The sequence below is a fragment of the Phyllobates terribilis genome, unplaced genomic scaffold (genome assembly GCF_046119375.1).
Source record: "Phyllobates terribilis strain yellow unplaced genomic scaffold, ASM4611937v1 Scaffold_1__5_contigs__length_1240528914, whole genome shotgun sequence".
Classification (NCBI taxonomy): Eukaryota; Metazoa; Chordata; class Amphibia; order Anura; family Dendrobatidae; genus Phyllobates; species Phyllobates terribilis.
In genome coordinates, this window is record NW_027362761.1 from 665,372,527 (window position 1) to 665,391,574 (window position 19,048).

At 44.4% G+C, this 19,048-nt stretch overlaps 1 protein-coding gene across 1 annotated transcript in view; it reads right to left on the bottom strand.

Annotated features, from left to right (window-relative positions):
* Positions 1–19,048, bottom strand: part of CACNA1S (calcium voltage-gated channel subunit alpha1 S) — a 1,485,309-nt gene that overhangs the window by 467,414 nt on the left and 998,847 nt on the right. The window contains exon 30 of the mRNA XM_073685020.1: positions 14,894–15,046. Coding sequence (XP_073541121.1) covers positions 14,894–15,046 — 153 coding nt within the window. The remainder of the gene's footprint in view (positions 1–14,893; positions 15,047–19,048) is intronic.

Genomic DNA, 19,048 nt, shown 5'->3' on the forward strand with positions numbered 1-19,048 from the left:
CCAGTCTGTCCTACTGGGTCCAGCTGCTGTGCATCCGTTGGTCTGTCCTGCAGTGGCATCTGGCGTTCATCGGGAGCCAAGTCTAATCTCACCATCAGAGGCTCTAGTGAACAGTCCGGTGCTGGCTTAGTCACGCCCCTCCAGGCTCTCCCAGGTCCGTGGCACAGTGGTTCCACAAACCACGTTCGTGACAGTTTGCTCAGGCCATGGAATCCACTGGGTCCCAGCTACCGTTTGTCCAGACCATGTATCAAGAGTTCTGTCAACAGAAAGGTGTGCAGGAGAAGTTGACCAACCAGTTACAGTCCCTGACAACCAAGCTGGAGGCTTTAAACATATCACCTGAGTCCTCCTATGTGCACACAGCCGTGTCATCTTCAGGACTTTCTCCATCTGTTCACTTTGTCCAAGGTTCAGGACCTTGACTCACTGCCCCACCACGCTTTGACAGCAAGGCTCTGCTAGGGGGTTCATTAACCAGTGCCGGTTACAATTTGGACTTCTTTCTCACTACTTCTCGTCGGACCGAACAAAGGTAGCATTCCTTATGTCGCACCTTGGAGGTGAGGCCCTGGCGTGGTTGAACCCAATATGGGAGAGAGAGGACCAGATCATCTCCAATCTGCCTGCATTCTTGGAGGCTTTCCTCAAAAAATTCGATGAACCTAGGCGAACCACCTCTTCTGCTTCCGCTCTTCTCAGTTTACGTCAGTCCAATTCTTCTGTGGGACAATATGCGGAACGCTTCCGCACTCTGGCATCTGAACACGGATGGAAAAACAAAGTTTTGGTGGCATCGTTCTGTGAGGGGCTTTCCAGAAATATTAAGGATGAGCTAGCCGGTCGAGATCTACCCACTACCATCGAGGACATGATCTCCCTCTCCAACCGTATAGACCTCCGTTTCCAGGAGCGTTTCCGGGAGTTGGCAAGTGAAGATCGCCACGCCTGGCTCCATCCTTCCAAAGTCCGCTTGTTCCTCCACCGTCCTCTGCCGAGGCTTCTCCTGAACCCATGCAGGTTGACCACTTTGCTCTCGCTATACAGCGACAGAGGGATCGCCGCGCTAAAGGCCAGTGCCTGTACTGTGGAGACATAGGTCACTTTATTCGGGCCTGTCTGGTGAAGCCGGAAAACTCCCATGTCTAGGATTGGTAGGCGAGGCCTCCCTAGAAGGAAAATACACCTCTCTACCCCTGACTCTTATTGTGGCAGTGACAGTCGGTGAAACCCAGCTTATTGAGACTGCGTATTTGGATTCCGGGGCAGCAGGAAATTTTATCCTCCAGGCTGTAGTGGATCACTTCCAAATCCCAGTTCATTCGCTCCAAAACCCTCTGGCAATAACATCTATCGATGGTAGAACTCTTTGGGAGATGGTTAGTCTGGCTACTGAGCCGCTTGAGGTCCGCATCGGGATGCTTCATAGTGAGAAGATAGTCTTCTATGTTATTTCCCACATGTGTCATGCCTTTCTCTTAGACCTACCATGACTACGACAACACGAACCTGTGTTAGACTAGAGGACTAGAGAGATGCTCCGCCGGGGACATTCCTGCCATGAGAAATGTCTGACCATTATACGTCCGGCTAAGACGCTATCTTCTCCAGCTTCGCTGCACAGTCTGCCGTCCGCCTATTGGTCCTTTGTTGATGTATTAGACAAAAAGGAAGCAGAGACTTTGCTGCCTCACAGGCCGTATGACTGCCCTACCGACTTGATTTCTGGATCTACACCCCCTAGAGGCCGTATTTATCCTTTGTCCCCAGCTGAGACTCAAGCTATGTCGGAATACATGCAGGAGAATTTGGCCAGGGGGTTCATTCAGAAGTCCTACTCTCCTGCTGGGGCCGGGTTTTTCTTCGTTTAAAAGAAAAACTGATCGCTCCGAACCTGTATAGACTATCTTAACTTAACTAGATCACGGTGAAAAATAAATACCCTATCCCACTGATCCCAGAGTTGTTTGACCGATTAAGGGGTGCCAGGATCTTTACCAAATTAGATTTAAGAGGCGCCTACAATCTAATCCGCATTCGCCGGGGGGGCGAGTGGAAGACAGCTTTCAACACCTGAGATGGACATTATGAATACTGAGTAATGCCCTTCAGTCTCAGTAATGCACCAGCAGTTTTTCAAAAGTTCGTCAATGATATCTTCCAGGACCTGCTTTATTCCTGCTTTGTTGTGTATCTGAATGATATTTTGGTATTTTCCCCGGATCTAGCCTCCCACAGACGAGCAGTTAGGCAAGTTCTTCAACGTCTTAGGGAGAATTGACTCTACGCCAAGTATGAGAAATGCTTTTTTGAACAGTCCGCCCTTCCCTTCTTGGGTTACATTATCTCAGATACCGGACTCAGGATGGATCCTAAGAAAGTCTCTTCCGTTCTTAAATGGCCGCTGTCCTTTGGAGTCAAATCAATACAGAGATTCCTTGGCTTTGCTAACTATTATCGACAATTCGTTTCTCACTTCCCCACTCTTACCCCTCCCATCTATGCCATGACCCAAAAAGGAGCCCATCAAAAGAACTGGTACTCTGAGGATGAGGCTCCCGTTCTGCATCGTCTGGATTTGAACAAACAGTTCTTCCTAGAGGTGGACACATCCCTGTTAGGGGCTGGAGCTGTGCTTACGCAGAAATCTTTCTCGGGTCGCCGAGTGTCCTGCGGTTTCTTCTCTAAGGTCTTCTCCGTTCCAGAGCGTAACTACTCCACCGGTGACCGGGAGTTACTCACCATTAAGATGGCTTTGGAAGAGTGGCGATACCTGCTGGAGGGTGCAGTCTATCCAGTGGTCATCTACATAAGAACATGGCGTATAGTGATGTGCGAGCACTAAAATGCTCAGGTGCTCAGGTCGAGCAAATTGGAATGCTCGGGTACTCGACCCGAGCAACGAGCCCAATGTAAGTCTATGGGAAACTCGAGCATTTTTCAGGCGGCTCCCCCTGGTAGTCTGCAGAGGGCCTGAAATTTGCCCAAATCGATGGGAACAGTGCTCAAATGACATGGGAACAGCATGGGGAAGACCCTGGAAGCATTTCTGACTCCCAGGTCACTGCTGTCAACAACGTTGTCAGAGGTATTACCCCACTTTTACAGACTCACAATAAAACATACAAAAACTAAACCAAAATGGATTTTCCTGGGAAATATGTTAAGGAACATCTTTTCCAGGGTAATGACTTGTATATAAGGCAAAATAAATAACCAAAACCAAAAATACTCCTCCACACCTTGGGCTATGTTCACACGTAGCGTTTTTTATGTGTTTTTGCACTTTTGCATTGCTTTCAACCAAGACAAATGCATTCACTGGGAAATGTCATTTTAACATTTTACAACCTTATCTGGCCATGTGGTGTGTGGCACATCATTAGACACATGCATACAGTATTGAAAATACATGGGAACAGCATGGGGAAGACCCTTGGAAGCATCTCTGACTCCCAGGTCACTGCCTAAAAGTGTGCCCATCATACGTGATCCTTGGCGCATGCGAAGATGCTTCCTGCCATGCACCTGTCATTGCTGACGTGCAACAATCACTGTCTATGTCCTTGTCCCAGTGCAGCGTTCAGTTGTCCCTAAACCATTCCTTGGAATGCAAGTGCAAGTATGCAGCCAGCCACCCACCCACCCATAGGCTGCAATACTATACTGCCAAATTTTTGACAGCTGCTTGCACTTGAAATGTGGCCTTTTAGGCTCGTGGAGGCCGAAGCTGTCCACAACCTCATGCCGGCGGCAGCCGGGTGTCTATACTCGGTCCCCAGCCGCCACTATTTCTCCCGGTATCGTCTCCGCCTTCCACAAGCACGGGTCCCACAACATTACCCATGCCCTCCCCAGTGCACTTACTGGGAAGGACCGCCTAACCACAAACACGTGGTCAAGTGAATATGGCCAGGGACGGTACAGAGCCAGTCCACAGCTTTTTTTGCTGAGAGTTGTATTTCACCACAGCCATATTCTTTAGCTTGGTGAAAGGACTTGGGAAATCATATCTACTCCAGCTGTCATTTCTCGCAGGAAGTCCTCTAAAGCTGCTTTCACTTGAAATGTGGCCTTTTAGACTCGTGGAGGCGGAAGCTTGTCACAACCTCATGCCGGCGGCGGCCAGGTCTCCATACTCGGTCCCCAGCCGCCAATATTTCTCCTGATATCATGTCCGCCTTCCATAAGCACGGGTCCCACAATACAATATTACCCGTTCCCTCCCCAGGGAACTTACTGGGAAGGACCACCTAACCACAAACACGTGGACAAGTGAATGTGGCCAGGGATGGTACAGAGCCAGTCCACATTAAAAAAGCAGCCATAGAGTGTCCGGGAGCCTTCCCACACACTTTTTTTTTTAGCCAGGGCTGCTTCTTGGCAGGGTTGGACGGTCCCACCAGAGAATCCTCGGGTGGGCCCTGGCTTCTCCATCAGGAGAGTTCTTGATAGCGCAAACTTTGCAGCTGCTATGGGGCTCTTGAGCGGGGGAGAAAGGTGGACCCTCAGAATCAAATACTCTGGTGGGCCCAATGTTTTTCAGTCTGACACTGCTTCTCAGTGAGAGTTGTATTTCACCACAGCCATATTCTTTAGCTCGGTGAAAGGACTGGTATAGAGGGAAACCGTATCTACTCCTGCTGTCATTTCTCCGCCACCAGGTTCCACCCAGATCAGGCTGCTGTGTTACAGCTTTCAACAACTCTGCAGCGCTGGGCGGTTTGTCACCTAAGCATTAAGCATATTATCTTCAGCACAGCCTGTTGCCACTTGGCCAAGGCAGTGCTGCAGTGCTTTCAGCTTGTGACTGATGTGGTCATTTCGGAGATGGAGGAGGAGGTGTAGGAGCTGAACAATGTGATTACATTGAGGTTACATTGGCGACTATTTTTTATACTAAAGAAAGATCCTACAGTCTTTTTTTTACTTTATTTTTTAAGACAAATGCATTCACCGGTAAATGTAATTTTAACATTTTACAACCTTATCTGGCCATGTGGTGTGTGACACATCATCAGACACATTATGTTTCATTTATGATGGAGGGACTCTGAAAGTCACAAAGCCTATTTTTATAGGGCCATCAGGCGGCCTTTACTATTCCTAAAAGGCTAGCAGTCGTCGCTCGCTATTGTTAGAGATCCATCAGCCGGCTATGCTTTGTCGTTCCCATTATTAACGAGTGGGTCTCCTATACTGTTATTGTGTATGCAGTGACTGCAAGGGCTGCCAAAAATTCGAACGCAACTCAATACCCCTTTGAAGAGACATAGAGGAGGGTCTCAGTAAAAAAAATGTTCCCATTATAAAGGAGCGGGACTCCTATTTGGGAAAAACCCCACTAACAATTTAAAGACACATAGAGCAGGGCCACAGTAATGACGTTCCCATTAGAAAGGAGAGGGTCTGCTATACAGTTATAGGGTATGCAGTGAGTCCAGCGGCTGACAAAATTTAGGAAAAACCCCACTAAGAATTTAAAGACACATAGAGCAGGGCCACAGTAATAGTTCACCAAGTACCCTATATTTATTATGCAACTTTGCTTTACATTTATATATAATGATGGTAGGGTATGAGATATATTTTTGTCTTTTGTAGGTTTTGCTTCTTTTTGCTAGTGTGAACATGCTCCTATTTCTTGCATGTCTACCATCTTAGACCTCAGTTCACATTGCTTGTTTTTTTGTCTTGTTTGCATTCTGTCAATTTAAGGGTGTGGCATCCCCTTTGTTGAGCTGATTAGTATATATGTAGCTTACCACGGGCCTGGGTGGTCTGGAGTTGGGACCCGGTCCTATTTGTCTGCCCTTTTATATGCATTACTTCAACTTTGATATACAGTAAGGTTTTTAATATAGACAGTATAGGTACCGTCCCAATTTAGGGTCACCTTGCCGCTGGTGGGACGGCTTGTATACTTTTTTTGATCAAAAATAGTTCACTAAGTACCCTATATTTATTATGCAACTTTGCTTTACATTTATATATAATGATGGTAGGGTATGAGATATATTTTTGTCTTTTGTAGGTTTTGCTTCTTTTTGCTAGTGTGAACATGCTCCTATTTCTTGCATGTCTACCATCTTAGACCTCAGTTCACATTGCTTGGTTTTTTGTCTTGTTTGCATTCTGTGCAATTTAAGGGTGTGGCATCCCCTTTGTTGAGCTGATTAGTATATATGTAGCTTACCACGGGCCTGGGTGGTCTGGAGTTGGGACCCGGTCCTATTTGTCTGCCCTTTTATATGCATTACTTCAACTTTGATATACAGTAAGGTTTTTAATATAGACAGTATAGGTACCGTCCCAATTTAGGGTCACCTTGCCTCTGGTGGGACGGCTTGTATACTTTTTTTGATCAAAAATAGTTCACTAAGTACCCTATATTTATTATGCAACTTTGCTTTACATTTATATATAATGATGGTAGGGTATGAGATATATTTTTGTCTTTTGTAGGTTTTGCTTCTTTTTGCTAGTGTGAACATGCTCCTATTTCTTGCATGTCTACCATCTTAGACCTCAGTTCACATTGCTTGGTTTTTTGTCTTGTTTGCATTCTGTGCAATTTAAGGGTGTGGCATCCCCTTTGTTGAGCTGATTAGTATATATGTAGCTTACCACGGGCCTGGGTGGTCTGGAGTTGGGACCCGGTCCTATTTGTCTGCCCTTTTATATGCATTACTTCAACTTTGATATACAGTAAGGTTTTTAATGTAGACAGTATAGGTACCGTCCCAATTTAGGGTCACCTTGCCGCTGGTGGGACGGCTTGTATACTTTTTTTGATCAAAAATAGTTCACTAAGTACCCTATATTTATTATGCAACTTTGCTTTACATTTATATATAATGATGGTAGGGTATGAGATATATTTTTGTCTTTTGTAGGTTTTGCTTCTTTTTGCTAGTGTGAACATGCTCCTATTTCTTGCATGTCTACCATCTTAGACCTCAGTTCACATTGCTTGGTTTTTTGTCTTGTTTGCATTCTGTGCAATTTAAGGGTGTGGCATCCCCTTTGTTGAGCTGATTAGTATATATGTAGCTTACCACGGGCCTGGGTGGTCTGGAGTTGGGATCCGGTCCTATTTGTCTGCCCTTTTATATGCATTACTTCAACTTTGATATACAGTAAGGTTTTTAATATAGACAGTATAGGTACCGTCCCAATTTAGGGTCACCTTGCCGCTGGTGGGACGGCTTGTATACTTTTTTTGATCAAAAATAGTTCACTAAGTACCCTATATTTATTATGCAACTTTGCTTTACATTTATATATAATGATGGTAGGGTATGAGATATATTTTTGTCTTTTGTAGGTTTTGCTTCTTTTTGCTAGTGTGAACATGCTCCTATTTCTTGCATGTCTACCATCTTAGACCTCAGTTCACATTGCTTGGTTTTTTGTTATTGTGTATGCAGTGACTGCAAGGGCTGCCAAAAATTCGAACGCAACTCAATACCTCTTTGAAGAGACATAGAGGAGGGTCTCATTACAAAAAATGTTCCCATTATAAAGGAGCGGGCTCCTATTTGGGAAAAACCCCACTAACAATTTAAAGACACATAGAGCAGGGCCACAGTAATGACGTTCCCATTAGAAAGGAGAGGGTCTGCTATACAGTTATAGGGTATGCAGTGAGTCCAGCGGCTGACAAAATTTAGGAAAAACCCCACTAAGAATTTAAAGACACATAGAGCAGGGCCACAGTAATGAGTACGACATGTTCCCATTAGAAAGGAGAAGATCTGCTATACAGTTATAGGGTATGCAGTGAGTCCAACGGCTGACAAAATTTAGGAAAAACCCCACTAACAATTTAAAGACACATAGAGCAGGGCCACAGTAAAGACAAATTCCCATTAGAAAGGAGAGGGTCTCCCATACGGTTTGCCTATGCAGGGAAGCAATGGCTGCCAAAAATTTGGAGGAACTCCAATGCCCCTTGGAAGAGACGTAGAGGGCCTCATGAAAAAATGTTCCCATTATTAGGAAGTGGGTCTCCCATAGTGTTGACCTAAGCAGTGAATGCAAGGGCTGCCAAAAATTGGGAGGCACTCCAACGCCCCTTGGAAGAGACGTAGGGGGCCTCATAAAAAAATGTTTCCATTAGAAAGGAGCGGGTCTCCTATACTTGTAATACCCATACACTAAGTGTATGGGCTGCCAAATATTTACCCCTGGGGGGCTTAAAGGAACATACTGTATAAAAAACATTTTTTACAGGCATCATAAACACCCTTTAAAAAAATTATGTGGGTGCTGCATGACAGACCACGGTCACCCTGGTGATATGGTGGTGGATGATTAGGAGAAGGAGGAGGACAAGAGCAAATAGCCAAAATCAGGAAGCGTATACCAATGTGTGTGTGTGTGAAAAGGTGCATGGAAATACACCTCCCCAAAAAAAAACTGGATTTGAGTTTATGTTGCGCTGCTATCATTCGGTGATGTTGAGAAGTCTGGCCCAATCCGGCCCTTGTTCATTTTTATAAGAGTCAGCCTGTCAGCATTTTCAGTTGACAGGCGGATGCGTTTATCAGTTATAATTCCACCAGCGGCACTAAAAACCGGCTCTGATAAAACGCTAACGGCAGTGCAGGCCAGGACCTCCAAGGCGTAGAAAGCCAGTTCATTCCCCATATTCAGCTTGGATACCCAATAATTATAAGGCACAGAGTAAGCACAGAGGAATTTGGTACTGTCGGCAAGGTACTCCCTCAGCATCTTCCCAAACTTTGCACTCCTTGTGAAATACCCCATGCCTCAGGGCCTGTGCGATGGGAGGGGCTGAGAAAATTCTCCCAGAACTTTGATAGTGTTCCCCTGCCTCTGCTGGATTGGAGTTGTGTCTCTCTCGCCTGTAGTCTTTGGTTGTCCAACGAACTGTGACCTCTGCCGCCAGCGTTTTCAGATGGGAATTTTTTTAATAGTTCCACAACAAGGGCCTTCTAGTACTGCCCCATTTTTGAAGACTTGTCCGCCTCAGGAATAAGAGATATAAAGTTCTCCTTGTAGCATGGGTCTAGACGTGTCACCAACCAGTAATGACTGTCACCCAAAATTTTGAGAATGCGAGGGTCATGGGAAAGGCAGCATAAGATAAACTCAGCCATGCGTGCCAGACTGCTAACATGCAAGACTTCCGTGTCCTCACCAAGAGGACGAGTGACAATGCTCTCCTCCTATTCTCTGTCCTCAGGCCATCCACGCTGAACAGACGGTATGACAGTTGTGCAGGTAGTACGGTCTATAGGGCATGAAACTAGCTCCTGTACTTCCTCCTCTTCCTCCTCTTCCTCATTGTAACCCAATCCACGTTGGGATGAGATGAGGCTGGGCTGTGTGTAATCACCCTGTATGGCAAGGGCTCCATCTCATTGTGCTTTGCCTGCAATGCATCCTCTTTGATTGTGAGCAGAGAGCGTTTCAGAAGACAGAGAAGCGGGATGGTGACACTAATTATGGCGTTATCACCGCTCACCATCTTGGTGGAATCCTTAAAGTGTTGGAGGATGGTACATATGCTTGACATCCTTGTCCACTCCTGAGGTCTTATGTGTGGAGTCTGAACTGAATATCGACGTCCTTGTTGATGCTGGTACTCAACAACTGCCCTCTTCTGCTCAAAAATTCTTCCCAATATCTGCAGTGTAGAGTTCCAAAGCGGAGGGACATCACACACAAGTCTGTGAGCCAGAAGCTGCAAACACTGCTGAAACATGGCAAGGGCAGCGGAAGCTGTAGGTGACTTTCTAAAATGGGCACACAGGCGGCGTACTTTAACAAGCAGATCCGGCAGCTCGGGGTAGGATTTGAGAAATCGCTGAACCACGAGGTTAAGCACATGGGCCAGGCATGGTATGTATGTGAGCTCGCCTCGCCTCAGACCCGCTACCAGGTTCCGGCCATTGTCACACATGACCATGCCTGGCTGTAGGTTCAGCGGTGTGAGCCACAGATCTGCCTGCTCTTTCAGAGCTGTCCACAACTCTTCACCATTGTGCGGTTTGTCACCTAAGCATATTAGCTTCAACACAGCCTGTTGCCACTTGGCCGAGGCAGTGCTGCAGTGCTTCCAGCTTTTGACTGATGTGGTCATTTCAGAAATGGAGGCTGAAGAGGAGGAGGAGGCTGAGGAGGATGAGGTACAGGAGCTGTAGACTGTGGGAGCAACCCTGATTGACCTAGGACCTGTGATCCTTGGCGTCGGGAGGGTGTGTTCCGTCCCAAGGTCCGACTGAGTTCCGGCTTCCATTATGTTAACCTAGTGTGCCGTCAGCGAGATGTACCGTCCCTGCCCACAAGCACTTGTCCACTTGTCCATGGTTAGGTGGACTTTCCCGTTAACTGCGTTGTTGAAGGCACGGACAATGTTTTGGGACACGTGCTTGTGCAATGTGGGGACCGCACACCGGGAGAAATAGTGGCGGCTGGGGACCGAGTGCCGCCATCAGGTTGCGGAATGCTTCTATCTCTACAAGCCTAAAAAGTAACATTTCGAGCGCAAGCAATTGCGAAATGTGGGAATTTAGTAGTGTGGCCTGTAGAGCATTGGCTGAGTTCCAAGGACTGGGGTATGGACAACTGAATGCTGCGCTGGGACACGGATGAGCTTCCTGATGCTGCTACTTGAGAGTGTGCAATGACAGGTGCAGGGCAGGAGACATCATTGTATGCAAAATGGACAGGGGATTGGCTTGCAAAGAAGCAGTGGTGCCACTCGCAAACACTGTTCCTGGACCCTGGGATTTGGCCCACAAAGTTGGGTGCTTTGCTGCCATGTGCCTGATCATGCTGGTGGTGGTCAGGCTGGTCGTTTTGCCACTCCTGCTGATGCTGGCCTGGCAGGTGGTGCAATTGGCCTTTTTGGGGTTATCAGTAGAGTCTTTAAAAAACAACCAGACTCGGGAAGACCTAACAGTTGTACTGGCAACTTCCTTTGTGTTGGTGTTACGGGGGTGGATTCCACCACACTGCTTCTTCCTGCCTGTAGGGGTGCTCTGCCTCCCTCTCCCTGTGTGCTGCTCTCCTCACTCTGCAGGTCCTCCTGCCAGGTTGGGTCAGTTACCATATCATCCACCACCTCATCTTCCACTACCGCACTCTGGTCCTCCTCCTGACTTTCTGGCAATTGTGTCTCATCATTGTCCACCTCTTGTGAAACTTTCCCACCGTCGCCTTCGTGTGACTGTGGCTGCTCAAATATTTGGGCATCGCTACAAGCGATCTCCTCTTGCCCCGCTTCAACTGGACCGGGCGAGAGGCCCGAATCTATAAATGGAAAAGTGAACAGCTCTTTGGAGTGTCCAAGTGTGGGATCAGTTGTCTCTGGGTACTCGGCATGGTGGGTGGAAGGAGATTCAGGGTGAGGAATATGAGGTTCAGACTCACAGCTACTGAGGCTTGACCATGTGGAAGACAAGGTGTTGGTGGTGGCTAAGTGACTGGAAGCATTATCTGCTGTCCAACCAATAACGTTTTCACACTGCTCTGTGTTCAATAGTGGTGTTCTGCGGTCCCCTATTATTTGGGACAGGAAGATCAAGCGAGAAGATGTGGGTGTTTGTTGTGGCACAATTTCAGCTTGCCCACGGCATCAGCCTCTGCATACACCATCACGTCCAGTTGCCCGTCCCTTGCCACGTGCCTTGCCCATTTTAAATGGAGGACAATATCTTACATGCTCACTACAAATGACTGAATTTGGAGCGAATTTATATGTGATCCATGTGACGGACAAACCACAGTAGGTGCCTGTAGGTAACTATTTTGAACAGCAAACTGGTGTCAATAGCTTCACTGACACACTGACATTTTTTTTAATGGAGGCCAGAAATGACAGTATTTTCTAAAAACGTATATGTGATCCGTGTGACGGAGAAAACACAGTTTTAAATACCTGGCCTGTAGGTAACTATTTTGAACAGCAAACTGGTGCAATAGCTTCACTGACACACTGAAACAAATTTTTAATGGAGGCCAGAAATGGCAGTATTTTCTAAAAATGTATATGTAATCCATATGACGGAGAAAACACAGTTTTAAATACCTGGCCTGTAGTTAACTATTTTGAAGAGCAAACTGGTGTCAATAGCTTCACTGACACACTGAAACAAACTTTTAATGGAGGCCAGGCAGTATTTTCTGAAAACGTATATGTGATCCGTGTGGCAGAGAAAACTCAGTTTTAAATACCTGGCCTGTAGTTAACTATTTTGAGCAGCAAACTCGTGTCAATAGCTTCACTGACACACTGAAACAAATTTTTAATGGAGGGCAGAAATGGCAGTATTTTCAGCGCAAATATATGTGATCCATGTGACGGACAAACCACAGTTTTAAATTGCTGGATTTTTAGTGCTGTAATATGGAAAGGACCTGGCTGTATTCTGCAGTGCCAACAAGCAAATGGTGCAGAAAAACGGTGTTCTCTGGATTGTTTTTTAAGCAAATAATGCGGATTAAGACGCAAAAAAAAAATATTCCTGGCCCCTGAGACCTGGGCCTATTTCTAGAAATATCTAACAACAGCAGCAGCAGCAGCAGACAAAACTGAAATGGAGCCTCTTCTGCCATATGCACTGCAGTCTGCTATATACCATGCCTGCCTATATACACTGCCTTCCTGATATGGGTGGCCCCCTCACCTCCCAATCCTGGTATGTGTGGCCCCCTCACCTCCCAATCCTGGTATGTGTGGCCCCCTCACCTCCCAATCCTGGTATGTGTGGCACCCCTCATCCCATCACGCTGCACACATACCAAAAAAAAACCCCACTTATACTCACCTTTCTTCCCTGTGCTCCAGTGCTGCCGTGCCCTGTTCTGCCGTAGGCCGGGGGAGGAGTGTGGCGCCGGAGTATGCACGTGCCCATACCGTGCTGTCCGGCACCATTTTGCTGAAGACACACTGCAATTGTGTCTTAAGTATAATGGCGCCAGATAGCGCTATGCGCATGCGTCAATTCTGACGCCTTCACTCCGACCCCGGTCTCTGGCCAGAAGAGAGGCGCCACGTCACCGTGTCAACGCTCCTCCCGGTCAGGTAAGTATGCAAGTATGGCGCCGGAGATTGTGGTATGCGCTCAGTGTCTACGCATACCGCGATCTCCGGCGCCATACACTTCTCTTACCTGTAACGGCTCGATGCGTGTCGTGTCGTGTCGTGTCGTGCTTGTGCAGTCTATAAAGGCTTCAGACTTGTACGATTATATTATAGAAAAGGGTTTCATATAAAGCGGCATGATCCAGTCATCAGCCAGTATCTAAGTGCAGTTACCATGTGCTATTGGGTGCATGGAGGATGTGGAGACAGATGAACAGGAGGGAGCAGATTATGATTAACAATTAGAAGGAGGGAATGGGAGAGTTACGTCATTAAGGTGAGGTGATAGGCCTATCTAAGGAGATGTGGTTTTAAAGCACTCTTAAAAACATGGGGACTAGTTATTAGAAGGATCGTTTAGGGTAGTGTATTCTAGAACACTGGCGCAACACGAAAGAAGTCTTGGAGACAGATGCAAGGTTCAGATTAATGAGGATGTTGGTCTTAGATCAGTTCCAGAACGGAGAGCATGGGTAAGGTGATAGACAGAGATGAGGGAGGAGATATACAGAGGTGCAGAACTGTGGAGAGCTTTGGGGGTGAGAGAGAGAAGTTTGTATTGTATTCTGTAGCGAATGCGCAACCAGCGCAATGACTGACACAAGATGGAGGCATCAGTGAAGTGGCTGGACAGAAATACGACCTTGGCTGCTGCATTCAGCACTGATTGGAGTAGATACATTTTAGTTAGAGGGAGACCGATCAGTAAAGAGTTGCAGTAGTCCAGGCAAGAATGAATCAGAGTGACAGTAAGTGTTTTTGCAGTTTCAAAGATGAGAAAAGGTCATATTCTGTAGATGCTTTTAAGATGCAGGTAACATGAGCTTGTGAGTGATTGTATATAGGAAATAAAGGAAAGTTCTGTGTCAAACATGACCCCAAGACAGCGAGCGTGCCGCTTGGGAGTTAAGGTTGAACCACTTGAGGTAATTGCAATATCGGGTATAGGTAGGTTAGTAGAGGGAGGAAACACGAGAAGGACACATATTTGGCCACGGTCACACGTTCAGTATTTGGTCAGTATTTTACATCAATATTTGTAAGCCAAAATCAGGAGAGGAACAATCAGAGGAAAAGTATAATAGAAGCACGTGCACCACTTTTGCATTTTTCACCCACTCCTGGTTTTGGCTTACAAATACTGATGTAAAATACTAACCAAATACTGAACGTGCAAACATGGTCTTCAACTGAAAACGGTGAAGGCGAGCTTCCTGACTCCACGGGGGTGGTCACACTCTTCGACTTCAATTGTTACGCCCCTGGTGATATGTGAAAGATAAATTTGAATGGACATTTTTTTTGCACAGATGTAATGTGACTTAGTGTTACTAGCAAGCCTGTTGATTCTGCTAGCTGAGAGTAATGTCAGAATGGGGTGCAAAGTCTCGTTCCCACATTCTGTGACCCTTCTCTGTTAAAGGATTTGACCTAAGAAGAGACAGTGGACAGCAAGCTACAGAGGACAAATGCACCTAGTGGCCAACACTTTTTTAAAGGATTAAGACAATATTTTCTGTAAATAAAGTAATTTACAATTTAGCTATTTGTACACTTGCTATCAAATGGAGATAAGCCTAGCCTATTGAAATGACAGTGACCATTTAAACTAGCTAAATCCCAAAACAAAAAATCTAATAAGAGTTGTGTTTTGGCTCTACACAAGTCTTTCTCAAATGTACGTTGCATTCAGCATACAACATTCATTTAATTTTAAACTGTCCATTTGGCATATAATAATTCATTTCATAATAATTAATATACAAGTATATTTACCTGAAAGGATTTTATAAAGGTCCAGAGCAGAGTTCTTACTCCCTCACCACGACTCAGCAGCTTTACTAAGCGCAAGACACGAAACAATCGGAAAAAAGTAATAGAGATCCTGGAGGAATCATCAGCTCCTGGTGTAGCAGGGATGCCTGGTGTCTGTCATAAAAATAAGGTGAAATGTTTAGGATCCCATCACTAGATATTAAAGCAATATTGCTTCTTTCCAAAGAAATATTAGCATTAACATACCGCAGCAGTTAAAAAAAATATATATATTATGAAAAATTATTATAATATGAAATATAATTATAATAATAATATACATATATACGTAGAAGACAAGAGAGGAAAAAGAAGCACCAAAATCGCACAGTTTGGCGGCGTCTTTAGACCACAGGTGGCACAGTTTACATGGAATTACATCCACTTTGCTTGGACAGTTAAACATAGCAGAATTTCGGTGCAATAAATCAGCAGAAAAAATGCAACATTTACACTACATGTGAACATGGTTTAAATGTCCAAGCAAAGTGGATGTGATTTCATGAAATCTGAGGTTTTGGTGCATTTTTTCTTTATAGACTTCTTCTGAAAAAAAAAATCCCATGAAAAAAGCGCAGTTGCATTTTTAAGTGCAGAATCAAAGCTTTTCTGTACTATTAAAAAGGCGTTAAAATCGCATCAAATGTGGGAAACATGCATAAAAGAAATGCAGCAAACACGCAATAGTGCAGAAAATGTGCAGGAAAAAAAGCAGTAGAAGTACCGAAGCATTTACGCTACATGTGAACACTACCTCAACGTTACAATTTTAATACATTTTTATGGGTTTAATAGAGAAAAAATATCAATCACACCATTTTGTACGCGATTTACCGAACTCCGTAAATAATCTGATCGCTGTGTTGTGCGGGTTGTTACGATTACAGGGACGTGAATATATACACTCCATGACAGAAGTTATGTCGCTTATCCATGTTATGTAAATAAAAGCTTATAACCTGACGTTAAATTCATCCATTGGTTTTATAAATTACTCTATTGAAAGCTGAAACCCTCCCAAATTTGGTTTAGGTTAAGAAAATAAATTGGCATCAATGCTGAAATATTGATCATTTAATGAACACAGAATGGTCAGATTTTGGTAAAACAAAAGTTTTGTCGCCCACAGAAAGTAATGTGATATTCAAACAAATAATTATCTTAAAATACAAATATATGTTGCATAACATTGGTGAATGAAGTTGTGGTGCTATTATAGTCATATTTAATATTTAGTGTGACTTCCATGAGCTTGAAGGACTGCATCCATGCGGTTCAACAATGATTCATACAATTTATTAATGAAGTCCTCAGGAATAGCAAAGAATGCCGTCTCATATGCCTGCCAGAGTTCATCTAGATTCTTTGGTTTTGTCTTCCAAACTTCCTCTTTCATCCTACCCCAAACATGCTCAATGATGTTCATGTCTGGTGACTGGGCTGGCCAGTCCTTGAGCACCTTGATCTTTTTTGCCTGAAGGAACTTTGTTGTAGAGATGGATGTATGAGATGGAGCACCATCCTGCTGCAGAATTTGACCCCTTTTATGATTTGGAATGTAAGAGGTAGCTAATACTTCTTGATATTTTAGGCTATTGATATTTCCTTCCACCTTGCAAATGTTTCGCACACCCCCATACTGAATGCAACCCCAGACCACGATCTTTCCACCACCAAATTTAACTGTTTTCTGGGTGTATTTTTGATCCATACAGGCTCCAGTAGGTCTCCTGCAGTATTTGCAGCAGCTGTGGTGTAATTCCACTGAAGATTCATCAGAGAAATCCACCTTCTGCCACTTTTCCAGCGTCCATCTGTTTAGTAGGCTGTGGGACTTTGCAAATGCCACACGGTTTTTTATTTGCCTTTTGTTTACTGCTGGCTTCTGGTCACTGATTCGACCACGGAGGCCATTTCGAGACAGAATCCTACAAACTGTTCTAGTTGACACAGGGAGTTGAGGTGACCAGGCCTGTTGGAGCTCTGCTGCAGTGGAAGAGGGGCTTGCTTTGGATTTTCAAACCAACAAACGTTCCTCCTGAGCAGTTGTCTTGCGGGGTCTGCCGGACCTGGGCTTGTCAAATACATCTCCAGTCTCTTCAAATCATTTTTTAATTCTTTGTACTTGACGATGAGACACATTAAAGGTGCCAGACACCTCTGCAGTGGATCTGGTCTTCAGCCTCTTGATAATCAAGGCTTTGGTAGCAGGGTGGATTTTAGCCATGTTGTCAGAGCTCAAGTTGCAGTTCAAGTGAAGGTCTGGGGTGCTGGGTTTCTTTTTATACACACACACTAATTAACCTATCATTTACTGAGCGCTGGTGAGGATGTAAACTAGGATTGGGTGCATTATATGACCAGGCGACAAAACTTTTGTCTTGACAAAATCTGACCATTCTGTGTTCATTAAATGATCAATATTTCAGCATTGATGCCAATTTATTTTCTTAACCTAAACCAAATTTGGGAGGGTTTCAGCTTTCAAAAGAGTAATTTATAAAACAAATGGATGAATTTAACATCAGATTATAAGCTTTTATTTACATAACATGGATAAGCGACATAATTTCTGTCAGGGAGTGTAGGTGCTCTCCCAGTTGCTCACTCATTTTTGTATGTGTCACCTCATCTGCAATTGGATTTTGTAATGATAGCATAAACTTTTACTTTTTATTCAATAAAATGTATTCCTTTTTAAAAACCTTGTACCTTTTGTCCTGGCATGTCTTGTTCTTTCTTTGAGTGATAAGCACATACTACATTCAGAAAGGACAGGAAAGACAAAAAAGTGCCGGGTTGTGTATTTGTCGTTAAAGGGAATCTGTCACCGGAAAAAGCACTATTAGGCTGCGTGCCCACTATGGATTTTTTAAGCATTTATGCAGCGTAATTTCCGCCGTGGAAACGCTTAAAAAATGCTTGTTAATAGGTCTGCAATGGTCCCTACAAAAAAAGACTACAAGAGAATTGAATGTTGAAACCCGGTACCAGTGTCTCATTTTATTGTAACAGGGAAGCAGAACTGCGGAAGTACTTCCATTCAGATGGCCAGTTTGTCTATTGTACTGATGTTCAAGGGCTACTTCTCTTTATGGGACTTCCAGCATATGATTCAAGGGATTGGAGGCTTTTTTATTGATAGTTCCAAAAGAAGTTTAAAATGTGTTCTGTTACACAATGGAAATAAGTATGGCTCTGTACCAATAGGTCATTCTGTAAAACTTAAAGAAGAATATAAAAACATCAAGATTGTTCTAGAAAGGTTACAATATAATGTTCATGGGTGGTTAATTTGTGTTGATTTGAAAAAAACTTTCTTTTGGGTCTGCAAGGAGGGTACACAAAACACCCTTGTTTTCTGTGCTACTGGGACAGTAGAGCTACAGCACAGCATTGGGTGAAAACTGAATGGCCTCAGCGACAGAGTTTGGCATCTGGCGATAAGAATGTCATCCATGATCCTCTAGTGGATAGGAAGAACATTGTCTTTCCTCCCTTGCACATAAAACTTGGATTGATGAAGCAGTTCGTCAAAGCTCTCAATCACAGTGGAGAATGCTTTAACTATATATGTTCAACTTTTCCTGGTCTTAGTGAAGAGAAGAAAAAGGCTGGAATATTTGATGGACCTCAAATAAGAACACTTATGAGAGACCCAAATTTTATCACATCAATGAATGAGACAGAAGAAAGAGCTTGGAATGCATTTCGTAATGTGGTGCAGAATTTTCTAGGGAATAAGAAAGCAGACAACTATGCAGAGATTGTGGAACAGCTACTAATGAGTCTGCGAAATCTTGGATGTAGAATGAGTATCAAGATTCACTATTTACACAGCCATTTGGACTTTTTTCCAGAGAACCTTGGGGATGTGAGCAAGGAACAAGGGGAGCGTTTTCATCAGGACATTAAAACAATGGAAGAACGGTATCAAGGCCGGTGGGACTCACATATGATGGCTGACTATTGCTGGAGCTTGATGAGAGACAACCCAGAAGCTGTACATCACAGATCAGCCAAGAAAAGAAAGTTCAAATAACTCCCATTTGCCATTCTTCTGTGTGCCATATATATGTGTTTTTATATTTTGTAGTTTAATTCTGTAAGTATATT